General features: G+C 46.2%; 1 protein-coding gene across 1 annotated transcript in view; it reads right to left on the bottom strand.

Moving 5' to 3' along the window:
• Positions 1–12847, bottom strand: part of TTF2 (transcription termination factor 2) — a 31606-nt gene extending 18759 nt beyond the window's left edge. Inside the window, exons 1-9 of the mRNA XM_084843175.1 lie at positions 12618–12847; positions 9824–9926; positions 9259–9345; positions 9103–9169; positions 6927–7871; positions 6345–6471; positions 2995–3195; positions 2498–2655; positions 284–365 (exon numbers count right to left, since the gene is read on the bottom strand). Of these exons, the coding sequence (XP_084699301.1) occupies positions 284–365; positions 2498–2655; positions 2995–3195; positions 6345–6471; positions 6927–7871; positions 9103–9169; positions 9259–9345; positions 9824–9926; positions 12618–12645 (1798 nt within the window). The 5' untranslated portion in view covers positions 12646–12847. The remainder of the gene's footprint in view (positions 1–283; positions 366–2497; positions 2656–2994; positions 3196–6344; positions 6472–6926; positions 7872–9102; positions 9170–9258; positions 9346–9823; positions 9927–12617) is intronic.
• Positions 12848–14537: the final 1690 nt, after the last annotated feature.

Raw genomic sequence — 14537 nt, 5'->3', positions numbered from 1 at the left:
CCTCCCAGGACTGTGCTGCAAGGAGCCACTGATCTTCAGTAACAACTTTCTCTTATTCCAAAAGGAATGTGTGTAATCGCTCCGGGGGCTAGAGGGCACATTAGTGCTGAACCCAAGACCCCTTCTCAAGGTTCAGATTACCATCTTCTCCCACTCTAGGGTGGGAGTAAAAGGTGACACTGTGGACAATCCCCCCTCCCCCCGGCTATTTTCTTTAGAAGTGCTGTTTTTTGTTTTTAAGAAAAGCACATGCTCCAGAATATATTGCCTAAAGGTTCCTCACCCAGAATTCCTCCACATGGTTTCTGATTCTCCCTCCACAGGAGCCATGCAAGTGCCTGCTTCTGATGCAGGAGCAGGGAGACCTGAGAAAGTCAATCACAAGGCACAGAATTAATTTTATTATGTGTATCCTATCTAGAGACCAATTACACAAAGTGTACAGGGTAACCAGAACGTGCATCCTTCAGATAAATAATTGCTATTTGCAGCAAACTCACACCTTAGTCTCAGTAAAGCATATGGTTTGGCGTAATTTTTGTTGTTGTTCAGTCGTTAAGTCGTGTCCGACTCTTCGTGACCCCATGGACCATAGCAGGCCAGGCCTTCCTGTCCTCTGCTCTCTCTCGGAGTTTTATTTATAAAAATAACTGTATTTATTTATTTATAAAATATGTTTGTACCATGTGTTATATAAAACCTATCCAGGCAGCGTACAGAAATAAAACCACAAGATGCCGATATAAATACAGAATATAACTAAAACATACTAAAACATAACCAATGGGCATTAAAAATGGATGCAACAAATAATAATATGCAACACAAATAAAACACTGAGGTCAATAAGTCTTTAACATGTACCTGAACTGCATCAACATTGGCACATGTTTTATTTCTGGGAATGCCACCACACAAAAGGCCCTCTTCTTGGTTGCTGACTGACATCTGTAGAACATGACACAACCAGGAGGGCTTTATTCTACTTTTCCTTGAGTCACTTACATGGGGCTCCTGTAGTTTCCCATCCAGGCACTGATCAAATCCACAACCACTTCACTTCAGCCATGATGCAGCATTGGATACTCCCAGACCATTACAACTGGGGTATTGCAGTCAGCCCACACATGCCGAATTACTTGTTTGTTTTTAAAACTTTTTAACATTAGCAAGAGATAAAACAGCTACAATGAAGATTCATTTTTTGAATATGCAGAGTTCTGTTCTTACAAATACATTTTTCTGTATCTTTGATACAGTTATATTCTCAATTTAAAGATGGGGACATCTTTCATTTCAATAGACATAATGAATTGGCATTTTATGGACAGCAAATACTACAAATGTGGGACTTCAAGGGATTTTACGAAGGTGAGCAGTGCATTATGAAGTCCATAGCAATTTCCTTAATATCTTTCTCTAGATATTTATGACTCTGGCTGGCGTTTTGCTAGGAACAAAGTAAAATGCATGCATGGGCATTTGCTCTTGCAGAGAGGCAATTGCAGTGTTGGTGGGGAAAAAACATTCTACCTTTGCCCTAAGTGGGCACAGGGCATTAGTTTCTGCAACTCTTATGCAGACAGCATTCAGTAACACTGGGCATCCTATGTTATAAAGAGTTTAGCCTAGGGATGCAGAACCTCTTTCAGCCAGAGGGCCACATTTCATTGAAGCTCTCGGGGGCTGCATTCTAATAGTGGGTGGAGCAAAAGGAGTGGGCCAAAATACCAAAAACATCAGCATATTTTAGCTTAAAGCTTATTGCCAGTAACTAAGCATTAGGAGGGGGCACTTCACACTTTTAGAATGTGGAAAAAACAGCACAAATGCTGAGAAACCAACAAAAGGTTGTGTAAAGGGGGTGGAGCTAGGGCAAAGGGTGTGGCCATCTGAGGAACTGCCAGAAAGCTGGATTGGGACCCCTGGTGAGCTAGACTGGGCCTGCAGGGCTGAGATTCAACACCCCTGGAATAGCCCATTGGGAACTGGTCCTGAGCAAACCCACTAAAATGAATGGGAGTAGAGAGCGTTAAATGGATGTTACAGAAGCAGCAAGTTTTGCTCAACGTGGATCAACGTGAGGGCTGGGGGAGACAGTAGGGTGCAATGAAGTGCACATAAACCTACATAGCAGCAGGACTAAGATTGCTAGGACAAGTCTGGCATTGGTTCATTTTTGCCACATGAGCACTTGCGCATCACAGCACCTATACAATCTAGTAAGATTCAATGCTCTCTAATGTTAGGCGCCTGCATACTTTTATAACAATATATTTTAGAGGTGAAAAGAAAGCTCTGGGTTTTCTTGCTACATCCGGAAGAATCCAGATAAACTATTTAAGCCCCTTTCCATTTCCTCCGCTCCTGTCTGCACAAAATCATTCTACATTTAAAAGCACTCTGCTAACGTGCTTCTTAGTTTACACGAAGTCAGTGAGAGGCCAGATGATAAGGAAACCAAGCTGTGCAGTGGGTTTTCCTTCACGCAGCTCACCTTCAGCCCAGGTGGATCCTCCACCACCATCTCCTCTGTGGGGCAGGACTCAAGGGTTCGGTGGAGCTGGTTAATTGCTTCGCTCGTGGCGCTGTACGCAGCCTGGAGACGGTCTTCAGTCATTCGGCCTCCATAAAGGGCCTGAATATGGGAGTCCTCTAGACGACAGCGTCAAGGAAGGCAAACAATGAGCAACTACAGCAATGATTCTTAAGCAGATGTGACACCATGGTTAAGGCAGCATGGACATCAAGTGGATCAAGTTAAGCATCTGAATGGGGGAATGGTTTCACTGAAACGTGAGAGTACAGCTAAATATGCATTTTATGGTATGCCATCTTCTTCCTTCCCACTAGTAAACCAAAGAGCCAAAAAAAAGCACAATCTTTATATCGTCTGAGACATATAACAAAACCATGGTGTTTTTACTCATTTCGCTACTAAGCATATAGAGCCTCATTAGTTTTTAAGGTCGTTACAGCTGCCCCAGCTCTTACCTCTGGAAGCGGTACTGCAGTTCTGTCGAGATCCCAAAGGAGGATGGATGTCTAAGGCACTGGCTGCACGATGCTCCTGCAACGGCTGTGGCCCCTTCCCCATCACAGCGCGGGGCTGCTCTACAGTGGTCTTGCTGAACGGATTGTGCTGTGTCTCTGCACGCCTCATACTGCTCAAACCTCCTGCCGTACAAACACCAGCTGAAATATGCAGAAAGTACATACGTCATACTTTCCTTTTTGATGGTACTAAGCGGGCAGTGTGGGGACTGCATGTTTAAATGCCCCTCCCTAGTTTTGTTTTGTAAAATCCTGCATGCGGAAAGATCTCATATCTAGGAGGAGAAGGCTAATCTTTCAAAGTGGTAGATTTCCTTGAACTGCTGTGTTGTTTTTACATTGGGCGTGGTTCCTCCAACGGCAGTCTAAAGCAGTATGGCCGGGGCAGGATTGTATCATGTGATTTCAGCATGCAGTTCAGAGGAAGGTTAACCCAAACACGCCACTAATGTTTCAGAGAGACAGAAGAACAACATGGTGTAGAACCAAAGAAGGATTTCAGAGAGGCCCACAGCAACTGGGGCTCCCCACTTTGCCAATTTGAGACTCAATAAGTAGTCTGTCCAAAATTGTTGCTGGGCATTAGCGCAGTTTCCAAAGGCCGTCTACAGACCATAGTAATTCAAACGGAGAATGAACAGCTATCGACCTACTGGGTAGAAGCCAGGCTGCTGGGTCCCAGCAAGTTGAAAGTACCTGTTCTTTTGCAAGAAGCTTTTTGTAGGGAGCCCAACAAGATGCCCATACTATGGTGCTGCAGTAGTTCTTGACTATGCTCTTCCTTTTCTGGCTAAAAAGTAGGATCGGAGTCTTGCATATTAATAGAAGCCAAGCTGCTGAAGCACCATTGCAAGAGAAACCAAGCTGCCATGCTTCTCCCTTCAAAGAAGGTTCTCAAAAGGATCAAAAGCTCCTTGCTGATGAATGCAAGAGGAGAACCTCAAGGTTCCATTACTGCCTGAAATGCACCAGTGGCGGACAGTTGCCCTATTCAGGTGTTATGCCTGAATAGGTTACATCAGCCTCCCACAACCTGGTGCCCTTCAGACATTTTGGACATCAACTTCCATCAGCCCCAGCCAGCATGGCCAATGGTCAGGAATGCTAGGAGTAGTGGTCCAAAACATGGAGGGCCCCAGGTTGAGGAAGGCTCGGTTACATGAACATGGGTAAAAGGTACAGGGCTGTGCACTTCAGCCCCGCTCCCACTGTCCCCAAGTTGAGTGGGGGGAAGTGTGCAGGGTGTCTACTTGAACGCAAGTAGAAGTCTCCATGTGACCAGGAACCCTGCTTCATCAGGGCTCTCAGTCACACAGAGGGTTCTACTCATGTTGAGGTGAATGTGAGTAGAAACCCACTGAGAACTGCCCCCCCCCAACTCAACATAGGGAGGACAGGGACTTAGAGGGCAAGACGCGCACATGCAAGGATGTGGGGTGTGGTCTCAGTGTGCATGGCCCCATCTCTCTTATCCATGTTCATGGACCCTACTGAGCCATAACACCTGGACAGGGCTATTGCCACATCACTCAGGTTATCAACCGTGTCCCTCTTATGCAACATGGCTTAAGATAGTGGTGGGGAACGTGCAACCCTCCAGGGGTTGGTGGACTGCAACTCCCATCAGCCCTAGGAAACACAGCCAATGGTGAGGGATGATGGAAGTTGAATTCAGAAACATCTGGAGGGCCACAATTTCCCCATTGCTGGCTTAAGGTGTCATATTACAACCAGGCACAATACAAAACATTGGCAATTACCTTTAAAGCCCTAAATAGCTTAGATCCGGGATGCCTGAAGGCATAAGGCCACCTCCTCCCATATTATGCTGCCCTCTCTTTAGAACCTGAGAGGAAGAGGCCCTTCTTTGTGTACCTGCCTACTGTGGCAGCATGGCTGGGTAGGACAAGAGGGAAGGCCTTCTCAGGGGCCATAGCCAAATGATGAAACAGCTCGCCCTGTGAGGTACCCCACCCTTGCAGTTTCTCACCTGTCACTGAGGACCTTTTCATTCCCAAAGGCTTTTGCTCTGCGAGGTAAACAGTCAGTGCCGGTTCCAGGTTTTTTGTTTTTTATTTATTATTTTATTTATTATTAAATTTATTAATCGCCCATCTGGCTGGTCACCCAGCCACTCTGGGCGATGTACAGCATAAAATAAAACAGTTTAAAACAATAAAATTCTACAATAAAAACATTTTCTAAAATACCCTAACCCACCCCAAATGCCTGAGGGCTCTTTTTGAGGGCTCTTGGGCAAGCCACCCTAAATGGGCCCCCTGCCTCAATGAGTCTGCCTTCTCACTGCCATTGTAAGCCCTCGTTCTCTTTCTCATCATTGCTACAGCTTGCTTACTTGACAGGCAGAGAGCCAGTGAGCAGGTAGGCACTGCCCCTTACTGCTATGCCACCTCACCACCACCGTCATTGTCCGGGCCAGAGCAAGAGGCAGCTAAACAAGCAGGTTGCAACAGTGAACAGAGCAAGCAAGTCCAGGGGGCTCTTATCGGTGGGAACCTGCTGGGGGGTGGAACCTCGACAGGTGCCCAACAATGCCTACCATTGACGGCAGCCCAGCAGACAGTGATCTCATGATCTGGTTTTAACTGCTGACCCTGTCTCTTTTATTGGCTCTTTTATACTCTGATGAAATCGTGTTTTAAACTGTTGGAAGCTGCCCTGAAGGATGGGATATAACTTGCACCAGAAGGATGGAATGTAAATGTTCAAACAGTCAAACCCCTCCCCCATTAAAACAGGTATGCATGGGGTCTGCACTCCGATGAGCACGTTTGTAATTAGAAGTGGAAATTTGTCAAGAAACTGGGCCACATAATGCCCGATGCAGACAAGCACAATGTGGAATGGGTTAAAGAAAAGTGGGCTGCACAAGGTAAATTATGAGATTTAAGGCAGTCAATGGGTCAGGCAAACTCTTGAGGCCTGAGTAGTTCTGAGATAAGAAGCAGCTTATCTCACTTGTTACTCTGCTAAGAGATCTAGAATACTATCATGTGTACTCAGTCACAAAGAAAATAAGTTTCCTTAGACATATGCAACACTCAGTGGAGGCTGGTGGCTGTGATGTCAGTGGGGCAGTGAATCTGCTCTGGGTTTCAGTCAGAGCCAGTCAGAACTCTAAAGGAGCTATCCAAGGAGCTTTGGATAGCTCCTTTAGCGTTCTGGCAGGTTCTGACTGAAACCCAGAGGGGATTTACCACCCCACTGACATCGGAGCCACCCGCCTCTGCTGGGAACATTACTTCCAAATTCTGAATGAAAAGGCTTACCTCCCTTTACACTTCCTTCTGCCTCCAGGTTCAGAGAGCTAAGTGCAGCTTCCAGCTCGTGCACCTGTTTTAATAACCGCTCGCCTTTATCTGGCAGAGCCTGCACATTCACCAGTTTCAAAGTTCTCTAGAGACAAAGAGGAAGGAGGGGAAGATGTTATTGCTGACCTACATGCTTGTCCCCTTTACCCAACATTTGCTACACACCAGCTTTGAAATATTTAAGCATTGCACAGGACTGATTAGCAAGCAGCAGCAATAAGGATTTGGCCATGTTTTATGACATTGCTAATGCTCACAGAAGTCCAATTCCACCCTCCCCTCATTGTCTTTTGTTTATGGCAAGGGGGTTGAACCTTTTTCAGCCTGAGGGATGATGGATGTTGTAGTCCAACACACCTGGAGGGTGCTAGGCTGGGGAAGGCAGATCTAGTGACTACAAGACGTTAATGGTTTATTTGCAAAGGCTGGGGGGGGGGGCGTTGCTATTTTGACACAGGAACAACTTTTCTGCCCCATTGAAAAGGGATCCTCAGAGACACAAGTAGAGCAAGCAAGCAAATGTGCAATAGTAAGAGAGACCTTTTTCTCTCTCAGCTGAGATGCAAGTTGACTGTGAAGAGTTTGGGAATCCACACTTTCTGCCCCCTGGAAAGAGGTTGTTTCTGGAGAGATGGAAGACACATTCCTCCAATGGTGATCCTCTCCTTGATGGAAACCTAATCCCTGCCCAATGGGCAAATTGGAGGACACAGATACGTCATGTTCATCACTGCTAACATTTTTACTGGTACAGTTTCTCTCTTCCAGAGTTATTCCTGTCTGTAATAGTGCTGATGGTTTATCTGGGTTTCCTTTAGGGTGCACTGTTGGGAAACCCTCTATGAGCATCAGTGCCTTCTCTTTAGTTCTCCAACTGCTACTGGTTTTCATCGTTACTCTTTTGTCACTGCAGGTTTCTGATCCTCCCTTTTGACGTTGCTCTTCATTAGCAGGCTTTGCGCTTGATGTTTGGCTACTGAAACCTGGCAATGATTGCTTTGGTCTCTCTCCTTTTGGCAAACCCTGTTCGGTAGATCTCACAGCTGAATCCTGTCCTGTGTAACCAGAGGGTGTCTTGGACTTTTCGCTAGAACTACATTTGCATTCATCCAACAATGTTTTTTCCCCCATTTCAGTTGTTGGCTCACTTGATTTTGTTTGAGTTTCTATTCCTTCCCTGCATGAACTTTCACATTTTTCTCCAGGCTGTTTGTCCTTGATCTTCATGGCTGCTGGGAGCTCATTCCTAATAGATTCAGATGATAACTTCTGCCGATCCTTTCCATCAGAGCCTTGAGCTTCTCTTTTCTCTGTTTCTTTTTTTGCTGAGCTTCTGTCCCTGCTGCCATTCATTTGTTTCAATGAGAATGGTTCATGATTCTTGTTTGGTACTTTGAATGGATTTCTTTGATCTCGATGATCATGAAGCAATTCCAAAGTGTGCTGAGATTGTGGTTTAGCTGGCAGTCTGGTGGTTTTTGAATCCTATAAAACATCCAAGGCAAAAATTTAGGCTACCAGATCAATTAGATACCATGAATATTAGGGCTGTGTGTTCTCTGTACTTCTTTAGAATAGCTGCACAGGAACTGATACGCAGCTTAAAAGTTGATTTCTAGAGGATCTAAATTTTCCGTGTATTTTGCAAAGTTTCTAACTGTTATAATCATGAAACAAGTCTCAAACTATTTTTATGTAATCACTGAAGATTCAGAAACTATAACAGTTCTGGGCTAAGCTTTACTGCCCTGTACAGTTCCCCATCTTTCATAACAGACAGTATTATCAGTACTGGTCACCATACCCAAACCTAATACCCTTCTTCCCACTCTTTCCTTTCACCCTGTCACCCCAAGTCCTTGCCAAAAAAATACCAAACTGTTTGATCCAGAATTATGCAAGCCAAACACATGCATATTTAATTATGCCATATATGTTTAATCTGCAGACAAAATCTAATTTCCTTAGTGCAGAACCAAAATGATCTTTTAGAAGAGTACATTCAACCTTGATCAATACTCAATTCCAGATCCCTAACCTAAAATTCCATAGTTTCACTAGGATAAACTAACCTTTTCAACTATGCCCAGACTGACTAGAGTAAGATTCCAAAATATTGTGGAAACTACTCTTTTTGATGAACTCCAACATGACCCTGAAATCTTTATGCCTAACAGAAGCCCCCAATAAAGCTTAAAATAGCTTTCAGAACAGCCAGGGTGTGAAAATGAACCAGTGGTTCCTTCCTGCAAAGCAGAAGACACTATGCATCTTGACCGTAAACACATTTTCCTTTATGGAAGTTACCTTAATTAGTCTTGGGGCAGTATCCGTGTGTCAGGGGGGATTTAGCAATTCTAAAAAATCAAAATGAGTAGAAATATTCATTTCCAGAAAAGGGCAGGCCAGCAAAGCTCACAAAAGGGAACTCCGCTGACCTGTCCTGTTCCGAAAATGAATGTTCCCAAATTTCCAGTTACTTTTAGAACCACTAAATCCCCATTGCGCAGGCAGTTCCTCCTGCTGGTGCAAGACGATCTGCAGGAGCTCAGGGGCCTGCTTGGATACTGCCCTATTTTTTTTAAGATTTGTAGTTCAGATCACAATGACGAATTTCACCACAACTAACCAAGTGGTACACAGCCATACTCCAAAAGCTTAATGTTGCGAACAGCTGGCAAAATATAACACTTAAGGAGTCATGAAATATTTGTACCTGCCATGGCACACTTCCACACCACTTCTTTCCTTCCAGTTTAGCTTTACTGCATCGATAGAACAGCCTAGTGAACAAAACAAATCACAGTGTCAGCCTGGCTACTAACCCTGCCACAACAATGTCAACACGTCAAATGTTCTTCAGAAAACATACTTGTATGTGTCCGTTTCCTCTTGCTTGAACAAAGCTTGCAAGTCCACGATATACTCTTCATGCAGCAAGCAATGAGAAGGGCAAAGCCTGGAAAGGAAAGATGGTTACTCACATAAGACTTCTGGCAGGAACATTTAAGGGTTGAAAAACCTTTGGCAAAAATCAAATGCCCATATTCTACTATTCTCTTAATAGAGTGGGGCAAAAATATTATCTCCTGATCCCAAATATGGAAGGCAATCAAACCCTGTGAGCAAGGCAAAGCCCTGCCATCCCCAAAGAAATTATAGCACAAATATATTTTCAAGTGATACCCAACAGCCCTCCCCTAAAAACTAATCAGAAGCTAAATCTAAATTTATAAAGATAAATTTTTATATGTATAAATTTATAAATATATCAAAATATATTTCAATTCTGAATGGAAGACATGAAATTTTACATTAAAAAAAGATTTTGCTGTGCAATTACAAGTGGCAGCATTTTTACTTTAACACGAGTGGTCTAGGCAAGCAGGTAGTTAATTCCTGGAGCCTGGGCTTTTAAAGAAAAGTGTCCAACCTACTCTGTGGGGAGTACAAATCCACATGCTTGCAGGCCGCACACATAAAAACTTTTGCCTTTGCTTGGGCCATCCCGGAGACCAGTCTTCAAAAAGCAGGGATGCCCTGTGCAGGAAGAAAGACAGAGACAGAGATGAAGAAAAGAACAACAAGGAGGCTCAGTCACCCAAGTCAAAACCTCATCTGACTTCAAGGACCTGCATGTCTCACATTTATTACATTTTGTTACATTTTCATCTTACCCTTCCTCTAAGGTGCTAATGGTGATTTAAAAGGTTCTGCCCTGCTCTGCCCTTTATTTACCCTCACAAGAACCGTGTGATGCAGATTAGGCCAAAGGTGTCTGATTGGCCAAAGGTCACCCTTCCCAGTGTTGCAAGCAGTGAGACATTCCTGTGCCCTGTGGAGGCATATACATCTGTGGTCTCTTTCTCCATCCCCTTTTAACATTTTTGAGCAAAAAGGACCACTGAAGTTCTACAATACTGCGCTTGGGTTCTGTCTCCCATAGGAGCTTAAAAGAATATATATTATTCCCTTTTTTTCCAAACAGGAAAAATTCCCTTTGTCAACATTGGAAACTATTTCCTAAATCTTAGTTACTTGCCCACTGGACCACTGAAAGAGGTCTGCAGGTTAGTTGGGAAGTAAGCAGAGTGCACCAGCCACAATGTGATCCTATACACATGTACTCAGAAGTAAATGCCACTGAATTCAATAGGACTAAGGATTGCTTCCAGACAGAAAGCTCCAAATGGTACCAATTAGAAGGCATTGCGCAACTACTCCATTTATTTATTTATTTATTTATTCATTTCATTTCTATACCGCCCAATAGCCGAAGCTCTCTGGGCGGTTCACAAAAATTAAAACCAAACAACGCACAATAAAACAATTTAAAATATATAGAACATTAAAACCACAATATAACAATACAACCACAATAAAACCTAGCAGCAGTGAGGGAGTTTAAAATACAGATTTAAAACAGCAAAGATAAAAATTTAGAAAGCTAAAATGCTAAAATGCCTGGGAAAATAAAAAGGTCTTCACCTGGCGCCGAAAGGAGTACAATGTAGGCGCCAGGCGAACCTCACTAGGGAGCTCATTCCAGAGCCGGGGTGCCACAGCAGAAAAAGCCCTCCTCCTAGTAGCCACCCGCCTCACTTCCTTTGGCAGGGGCTCACGGAGAAGGGCCGCTGATGATCCATCTTTTTCTCCTTAATAGATTTTTTAAGAAAAAAGGCCAAAGGTCTTTTTGGGGGAAAAGTGGTGGGAAATCACAGGAGGGTTATGAGTGGAAGACGGCGCTGTCTGGACCCCCATAACATTCCATGAAGGAGGCAGGATGATAACACGATAAAGGCCCTGTCTGGAAGCATGCTTGCTCCCAGGTCAGCTACCACTGGGCAGAATGGGGCGGCCACTTTTGGCAGGTTGTTTTGGGTGTCATGAAAGGGCAGCAAGTTGTAATTTTTATGGTAATGGTGATTGCCATCACCACAATATTTTTACAGCTAGGAGAGACGCTTGTGGGAGTTTCTGCCTCAGGTGCAAAAATAACTTGAGTGGCCTCAGGTACTATGTACCTTTGATATTGGGGGCAGGGGCATTTACTGCTCTGGCAGTAATATGTCTTGGGCCAGCCCAGTTTACAGCCCCAGGCACCTAAATCTGAGAGTGGAACACATTTGGAAATAAAAGCACAGGAACGTAGGAAGCTGCCTTATACTGAGTCGGACCATTGGTCCATCTTCTTCAGTATTGTCAACGCTGACTGGCGGCAGCTCTCCAGAGTTTCAGGGAGGATTCTTTCCTAGCTCTCTCTGGACATATCAAAGATTGGACCTGGGGCCTTCTGCATGTAAAGCAGATGCTCTGCCACTGAGCTGCAGCCCCTCCCAAAGTGGAGCCACACCTGGCTGTCTTCTAAGACCGTTCTGCAGCTGCTGCTGCCATCTTCCCCTCTCCATCCCCACCCTCTTTGAAAGCAGCGGGGAGGCCATCTGCAGCAAGGAGGGAAGCTTTCCCCAAGCTGGCGCCCTCCAGATGTTTGGGACTACAACTACCACCATTCCTGACCACAGGCCAAAGCTGACGGGAGCTGAAATCCAAAACATTCAGACTAAGGGACCAGGTTGGAGGAGGCAGAACTTGGGTGACCAGGTGTCCAGTTTTATTAAGGGCAGTCTAGATGAAGGGCTGTCAGAGGGCAGTCCTCTATTTGAAGGTGTCAAATGGGCTCTTCAGTCCAAGTCCAGTTCAGGGCACAATCCTATGCATGTTTAGACAGAACAAGAGTCCAACGATTCCCCAGCCAGCAATGTTTTGCTGGCTGGGGAATGCTGGGAGTTGTAGGGCTTTTTCTGTCTAAACATACATAGGATTGTGCCCTTAAAGATTCCTGAGGCAGCGCTAGCAGGGGCTTTGAAGTTCCCCATCAACGGTTAGCGCCTGGACTAACTGAGCATTCTCAGTTAGTGCTCAGTGACTCAGAATGCTCAGTGACTGAGCATTCACACGGGGCACCGGGTCTGTCTTCTCGCCTGTGGTGGGATGTCTTGTATTTCTATGTAAATTACAGAAATTGTTTCCAAATTTGCATCTATGCATGTACGCCTTGGTGCAAAGCTGTGTGCTCTTTTTTGGCGAGGGAGGGAGGAAGGAAGGCGGGCAGTGCCTGACCCCCACCGAATACCAGCCCAGCCATGCCCAGGGGCAGAGCCAACTTTTTTGCGGGGGGGGGCTCATTCTCCACGGTACCCTGCCCAGCTCACGGCCCTGCCCCTTCCTCACCATGCGCGGCGCACGACACTTTCTCCATCGCCGAGCCGCTGCGCCCCACTCGGCACTCGCTTCTCCACAACCCGGCGCGAGGCGCGGCAACAGAGCGCAGTCAAGCCGTGTCCGGGAGCGCCCCCCCGGCAGATTCGCGGAGCTGCCAATCCCGGGGTGGTCTCCCGCCCGCGGAGCCAATCGTAGCGAAGAGTGGGCAAGACCCCTCCCCGACAGAGGCGTTTCGCGTCAGAGAGCGCGGACCACACGCCAACGGAGTTTCTGCGCGCGTGTTCCTGCCCAATCCAGGAGAGGAAGAGGCTGCGGAGTGGAAGGAAGGAAGCGCTATTGGACGAAGAGGCAGCCAGTAGACTGCGGTGCTCCAAGCGCAACTTGGGGGAAGTTGCGAGCTGGAAAAGACAGAGCCGGAGGGAGGCGAGGTCAAACGGGACGGAGCGGGCGGCGGGGCGCGAAGGGGCCTTCCCCAATCTGGCGCCCTCCAGATGTGTTGGACTACAGCCCCCATACTCCACGACCTGGCTGAAGGTGATGGGAGTTGCAGTCCAACACATCGGGAGGGCGCCAGATTGGGGAAGTTGTTGTTGTTCAGTCGCTCAGTCGTGTCCGACTCTTCGTGACCCCATGGACCATAGCGCACCAGGCCTTCCTGTCCTGCGCTCTCTCCCGGAGCGTGCTCAAGTTCATATTCATTGCATCGGTGATGCTATCTAGCCGTCTCATCCTCTGCCGTCCCCTTCTCCTTTTGCCTTCAGTCTTTCCCAGCATCAGGGTCTTTTCCAGAGAGTTTTCTCTTCGCATTAGGTGGCCAAAATATTTGAGCTTCAGCTTCAGTCTCTGTCCTTCCAACGAGCACTCAGGGTTGATTTCCTTTACGATTGACTGATTTGACCTCCTTGCAGTCCAGGGGACTCGGTAAGGGTCTTCTCCAGCACCACAGTTCAAAAGCTTCAATTCTTCGGCGCTCAGCCTTCCTTATAGTCCAGCTCTCACAGCCATACGTTACTACTGGGAAAACCATAGCTTTGATTATATGGACCTTTGTCGGCAAGGTGATGTCTCTGCTTCTTACTATGCTGTCTAGGTTTGCCATAGCTTTCCCCCCAAAGAGGAAGCGTCTTTTAATCTCATGGCTACAACACACACACACACATACACCATTAGCAACTAATCTGGATGACCTCAAAAACAATCACGGCAGCGGTGACTTCAGTGGAAGAAGACACTTTGAGAGGCGTTTGGGGCGAATTCAACTATCGTCTCGATATTGTCCGTACAGTAGGTGGAGGGCACATAGAGCATTTATAAAATGGTTAGTAAAACTTGATAACTCATTAAACCGTTTGTAACTTTGGGTGTAATTGTAACGTGTTGCCATCATGAAATATACTGCTTTTAACTTGGGTCCATCATTTTGAAACACCCTGTATATGCGTTCACACACACGAAGCACCCACAAAAAGGGAGTCTGATGAAGCCTTTTCTACCAGTCCACCAAAGCTTCTGCCCAGTGCTGGCTCCATGGTTTTGAGGGCCCTTAGGCAAGGGGCCCTCCATTGTCCCCCACCCTCAGCAAAATTATCATCTCACGGCCATTGTCACCAGCTGCTATTGCTCCTCATCCTCTTTCTCATCATGGCTGCCACTTGCTTCCTTGACAGAGAGCCACTGAGCAAGCAGGCAGCGACATTTACTGCTCCTCCTTTTCACCACCACCACCACCATTGTTTGGGCCAGAGCAAGGGGCAGGTGAACAAACAGGTTGCAGTAGGGAAGAGGAGCAACTCCTTGGGACTTTTGTCAGTGAGCCCCTGCTGGGGAGGGGAGGGGCCCTTGGCAGGTATCTGACCATATCCACCCTTAACTCTGGCCTGCTTCTGCCACAATAAGGCTACAATCCTGTGCACGCTTACCTCTCAAAAA

Source organism: Heloderma suspectum, chromosome 3 (genome assembly GCF_057233095.1).
Source record: "Heloderma suspectum isolate Gila_16-S chromosome 3, 16-S_ref, whole genome shotgun sequence".
NCBI lineage: Eukaryota > Metazoa > Chordata > Lepidosauria > Squamata > Helodermatidae > Heloderma > Heloderma suspectum.
This window is presented reverse-complemented; position numbering and strand designations above follow the sequence as displayed.